Here is a 6,145-nt window from a genome sequence, read left to right as displayed (position 1 = left end):
GAAGAAGAAGAAGAAGAAGAAGAAGAAGAAGAAGAAGAAGAAGAAGAAGAAGAAGAAGAAGAAAAAGAAGAAGAAGAAGAAGAAGAAAGAAAAGAAAAGAAGGAGAAGGAGGAGGAGAAGGAGGAGAAGGAGGAGAAGGAAGAGGAGAGAGAGAGAGGAGAGAGAGAGGGGTGGGAGGAAGAAACAAGGAAGGGAAGGAGGGAAGAGAGGGGTAAGGAAGAAGGGAGAAAGGGTCTAGAGAAAGAAGAAACCTAGTTATGGCAGCACATGCCTACAATGCCAGCACTAGGAAGGTTGAGGCAGGAGGATGCTGAGTTTGAGGCCTTTACCATCCACTCTTAGCTTCCATGTCCTGGAATCCCCACTCTGGTGTTTCCCTGCATGGGCTGTGAACTCTCACCTGTGACAGCTCTTTCTGACTTTTTTTTTTTCATTTCAGGAAGTAGATTTACTAAAATGTTGCCAAGATCAGATGAGAAAATTAGCTAAACGAATTGATTTCCAGATTCGGTAAGGAACCTTCTCCTTCAGGATTGTTTGTGGGTTCCCAGGTTTCTGGGAAACTTGTCTCTGGGTAACTCTTGAATATCATGGTGTGCTGCTAGATGTTTAACATCAGCTCTGTGGGTGGGAAGGGTGGAGGTGTGCCCTGATTTGCCAATGCTCTTCATCCTCTTGGATGGAACCACCAAGGGATGTTCTCTGCTCTCTGGAGTTAGCTCATCCCTTTTAGGTGGCCCAGACAGAAGGCACCAGCCTCCCTAGGCTTCCCCAGGCTAGGTCTGAAGTTGGGAAGGGCGGCACTCGGTGACATTAGGCAATAAGCCAACGTACTGGGACATCTCCAGAAGGGTGCTGGTGGATGCTTGAGCAGGGAGTCTTCAAAAGGCACCAGCTTCTGTTCTTAGACCATGATGCAAACTGGTATCATGCCAAGCCGGGGGCCCCTCACGTAATTAAAGGGAGACCTAAGCTTTGCTGGGCTTGGGGCCCCCAGCTAAGCCCCTGGGCCCCTCGGCTCCCAGGAGACGGCTTCTCCCGGTGGCACCAGAGCTCGGCGGCGTTTACCTTTCCTAGACTCGGGCACGCTGCTCTGCTGGCTTTTCTTGTTTGCTGGCTCTTGTCTCAGAGGGCATGGCCGGGGCTGCCCTTCCTGATGTGACCGGCAGGATGGTCTGTAGCGTGGGAATGCTCAGACTTAGCTTGCTGGGAGGCTCCAAGGCTGACGCCCGGCGCACGGGTTTTCTGGGCCAGGTCTGAGACTTACATACAGGAAGCAGGGCATTCTCAAGGTATATGCATGCACAAAGAACAGAAAAGATTCCTCTTGATTGGGAGGAGCCAAGCTTAGGCCTTTCCTGGTGGACTGACAGCCGGGTGAGAGTAGGCCAAAAGGAGGACACAGAGGCCTCTCCGCCTCCTCCTGGCCTCCAGCACACAGCAGCAGTGCCAGCTGCACTCGGACTTCCCAGCTATCTTCTGGCTTTCACTACAGCCCAGTTCATCAGCCAAGACAGAGCCCAGTTTCTTTATCCTGACCTAATGTGGCCCCTGGGTGGATCCTGGTGGGGTGTCCTGACAGGAGTTCCCCGGTAGCACCACCATTGGGGACTTGCATTTCCTTTCGTCTGAGTGATTTCAATAGCAACCATATCCACAGGACAGGAAAGGAAGACGTAGAAGGTTCTTATCTAGATGGAGAAACCAGAAGAGCCAGAGATTAAGAAGAGAGATAGAGATTTAGGGAGAGGGGGAAGAAAGGGAGGGAGGAGAGGGGAGGAGCTAAAGGGAGGGAGGAGAGGGGAGGAGCTAAAGGGAGGGAGGAGAGGGGAGGGGCTAAAGGGAAGGCTGTCATTGTAACTGGTGCCTAGCTGAACCCTAATTGAGTAGTCATTGCCTTATCACTTAAAGACCTTGACTATTATTAACAAGAACTCACCTTCAACAAACAGGAACACAAACAAACAAACAAACAAACAAACAACCAGGAAGAGGTTCAGGTTAGAAGCTTCTAGAGCCGCTAGACCCTAGCTAGGAGTTACTGTCTACTTGGTACGTTTAGGTCTGAAGCAAACTTCTATTAAGAGCCAAGAGTTCCTGTTTTCCTGCAGACCAGCTTCTGGATTTCCCTTTCGGAATGCATTCATCTGATTATAGATGTCATTTGGTTGAGAATCGTGAAGATGGTTTGCCTTGGCCAAGCTTCTTATCTCTGGTTCCAGGAGCCTGAACTAGAGTCCTGCCCCACCCCTCCTCTCCTCATCACCTGACCTGTCTCCGGCTCCACCCAGCTCCTCACTCTGTCCAGTCCGACTCTGAGCTGCTCCTCGGCCCCCAGAGCTGGCTACTTCCAGCTTTTCTGCTTCTGTGTTAGCTTGGATTCTTGGTGCCTGTGCAGTTTTGTCCAGAGCGCTGATCCCTGTTGAGCACCCAGCTCAACCCCGGAAGTCCTCCATGTTACCTCTCTCAGGCCGCTTTAACGGTTCCCTCCGCTGTATTACTTCCTGTCATCTTAAAGCCCCCATGTTTCCCTTTACCATGGTCGTTATCTTTGCGTTTGCTGTGTTTGTTTATTTTAATCTGAGCAACCTGAAGGCAGGGAGGGGATTTCATCTGCGCGTTCACCCTTCTGTTCAGATAGCCTTCCCTTTCACAGTGACAGTTTGTGATGGACATGACTCCAAACAGACTTTGTCTGAAGATGTTTGGGATCTTCTAAATCTGGCCTGCCATCTGTTCTTATAAAATACAATTTTGTTGTTTTATTTGTTTTTGTTTGTTTGAGACAGGGTTTCTCTGTGTAGCCCTGGCTGTCCTGGAACTTACTCTAGATCAGGCTGGCCTTGAACTCAGAGGTCCCACCTGCCTCTGCCTGGTGTGTGCCACCACTGCCCAGCAATACAGGGATTTTTGTTTTTTTAAAAGCCTTATTTTTATTTTTTGTGTGTGAGTGTTTGCCTACAAGTACATAGGTGTACTAGATGTGTACCTGGTATCTGGAGAGGACAGATTCCCATGGACCCGATGTTACAGATGATTGTAAGCTACCATGTGGGTACTGGGAACTGGACTCCCATCCTCTGGTGGTTGCTCTTTACTTAGGGGGTGGGAGAGGGGCATGCCACACACCTCCATATTCTCTGTGACTGGCTGAGTGAATGCCACTGAGATGCTGTCTTACTTAGAGCCTGAGATACCGACTACTTGGCCTTTTATAGTAAATGCTGGCCCATCCTCTTTTTTCCCCCAATTTGCATTACGTGTGTGTGTGTGTGTGTGTGTGTGTGTATGCGTTCAGGCACACACTCCCATGTCATTTGGAGACCAGAGGACAACTCTCAGGAGCCAGTTCTCTTCTTAAACTGTGACATCAGGGATGAAACACAAGACATCAAGCATAAGTAGCAAGCTCTTTTACCTCCTGAGCCTCCATGTTGTTGGCCTGGCTCATTTCTGTTTTCCTGACCTGAACAGGCGAGTTTGTCCTGGAGCGAGTGCTAGTGGCTCTGGGTGCGAGTGACACAGGTGGAAGTAGAGTTGAGAAGCCTCTGGGTGTTCACAGAGCACTTTCCTGGGAGGCTGAGGACTGGGCTTGCAGCCTGGGCCATTGGTGGAGGACACAGGGTGACCACACATTGCTTCTCCCTGCAGAGATAACCGGGACGCTCAGCACTCCCTAGAGCGGGATATCGAAGACAAGAGCTCTGCACAGTATATTGACGAGAATTGTTTTAACCTAAGAAGCACATCTGACTCCATCAGCTTCTTCCACGGCGTGGAGAAGTTTGACGGAACGTGAGTACCAAGCTCTCTCTCCTTGTTTCTGGCCAGATCCAGTGAGAGTAAAGGGCAAGAGGCATAAAGAGTATTGTGTGCCAGTCAAGCAGTCTTTGAATGGCATCCTCTGTTGCAAGGGGTGGGATCTCAGTTTGACCAGCAGGTTAAGATGAAAGTTCACCAGAGCCAAGCAGAAGGCTGTAGGGAAGGTTCTGAAAGCCACTGGGAGCCAAGCAGTAGGAGCTACTGATCTGTGTCATGGGAGTCCCTGCACTCACCCTGCAGTCCTGTGTGACCGTGGGTGGGAGGCACTGGGTACTTGTTCACAGTACCACCTTTCTATCCTTGTTCCACCATCTCCAAGATCCAGATTATGTGATTGGCTTAGCAGAGCATCTCGGGGTCACTACCACAAGTGCCAGAGTATTCTGGGAATAACCCCGATGCCAGTTACAGCAAAGCATAAAACATAATGGCTGTCACCAATAGGAGCAGAAATTCCATTTAGTAGTGTCCACCAGCACTGTGATTTATGGGGAAGAGATTAAATTTTGGGGGACTGGGAATAAAGCTCAGTGCTTGTTTAGTGTGCGTGTGCATGTGTGTGTGTGCGCGTGCGCGCGCACACATACACACACGCACACACACACCAATTCTGCAGCCAGGCTGACAAGGCTGCTGTGGTCCAGCCTCCATGTGCACACTGTGGGTAAATTAAGCAAGTTGAGCTCTTGGGGTATATTTATGTATCAACACCATGGGGGCAATATAGTGCCTTCTTCCCTGGGTTGCTGTGAGGAGAAAGGATGAATCCAGGATGCGGAACGCCCAGAGCTCAGTGTCTGACAGAACAGCCGACACTGGCTGGGGGCTCCTGTGCAGCATAATTTTCTCTCCCTGGCAGCTGTGAGTGACGCAGGTGCCTCTTGAATGTGTCGCACATTGTGGAGGGTGTGTCACTATATCATGGAGGGTCATAGAACAAGTCACACTTTCCTTATCCACAGGCTGCAGTCTGAGGAGAAGAGGGCTGGAGAGAGATGCTCTGGGAATAGGCAAGAGGGTGTAGTCTATCTTTGGTCTATCACACACTGTCTTTTTTTTTTATTTCTAGCAGATAGAATTGTACTGGGCATTATATAGATACACAGTAGGCAATTATTGTTATATAGATACCCAGAAGGCAGTTATGAAATGAAAGAATAAAGAAATGGATGGAAGGGAGGGAGGGAGGGAAGGAGGAGAGAAGAAAGAGAGGAAGAGAAGCCCCTGGCTAGGCTCTGTGGCCTATAGCAGTCATCTTCTAGATTTTAGCCAAGTGGTAAGATAAGGTGCCTTTCTTTGATTTCTGGTTGGTGTCACTTCCTGGGAACATTCCTCCTCTTTCCAACAAAGTCAAGGCCCTGGAATAGTGAGGCTCTGCTGCTGGAGCCACAGGTGTCTGCATAGGGCGACCAAGAGGGCCCCTCTCCCTGTGAATGCCTTCCCCTAAACCTGGCACCAAGCCATCTCTACTAAGAGAGACTGCTTTAGCCCTCAAGCGACTGGACACTCAGAGTTGCCTTTTGTGGCCATTTTTGCTCCCTGGATGTGCTGGCTCAGGACTCTGTTTGCAGGTTTGAGGCAGAGTAAAGAGGAGGTCTAGTGACTGACTGGATGGATTGAAATGCCTCTGCCTAGTGCAGTTCTCAGCAGCCTGGGTTAGAAGCCATGATGCTGGTGACGGTCACGATGCTGATGATGACAGCAGTGACAACACAGTGCTGACAGAGATGGAGGTGGTGATGGTGACATTTGCTGTGTTGAGAGCTTTACACACAACATCTTATGAATTAATACTCATTTGACAAGAACTACGACAGGAATTTTATCCTGGCCGTAAGCACTATAATTGTCCCCATTCTGTGAACCCAGTTCACAGAGAGATAAAATGGCTGAGCTAAACTCACACAGCAGCTGGCAGAGCTGAGCTTTGAGCCCACAATGGGCACTATGTCTATATGTTTTGCCAGTGGTGACTCCTTGCCTCTCCATCCAAGCCTGCTCCCTTCTGTCTTTAGAAGACTTGGGCTCTGGGCAAGCCCATTCTTGCTACTGAAGTGCACAACATATGGGGAGACAAGCCATCTTTGGTGTCTTCCCCTAAGAATTATTAGAAATAATTGGGAAATTATCTCTAGGGATCTCACCCAGGGGAAGGCCAGGGGCATGGCATCAGATCTACTGACAATGATAACGTCTCACATTGTGGGAGCACATTGACTTAGCATACATCAGGGTGGGGCACATTGACTTAGCATACACTCAGGGTGGGGCACATTGACTTAGCATACACTCAGGGTGGGGCACATTGACTTAGCATACACTC

The 6,145-nt window shown here is 49.6% G+C and overlaps 1 protein-coding gene across 1 annotated transcript in view; it reads left to right on the top strand.

Moving 5' to 3' along the window:
* The window catches only part of Tekt5 (tektin 5), a 38,204-nt gene that overhangs the window by 9,392 nt on the left and 22,667 nt on the right, over positions 1-6,145 (top strand). Inside the window, exons 3-4 of the mRNA XM_021185005.2 lie at positions 440-510; positions 3,652-3,795. Coding sequence (XP_021040664.1) covers positions 440-510; positions 3,652-3,795 — 215 coding nt within the window. The remainder of the gene's footprint in view (positions 1-439; positions 511-3,651; positions 3,796-6,145) is intronic.

The sequence above is a fragment of the Mus caroli genome, chromosome 16 (assembly GCF_900094665.2).
Source record: "Mus caroli chromosome 16, CAROLI_EIJ_v1.1, whole genome shotgun sequence".
Taxonomy (NCBI): Eukaryota; Metazoa; Chordata; class Mammalia; order Rodentia; family Muridae; genus Mus; species Mus caroli.
Note: the sequence above shows the minus strand (reverse complement) of the source record. Positions and strands in the feature narration are given on the sequence as shown.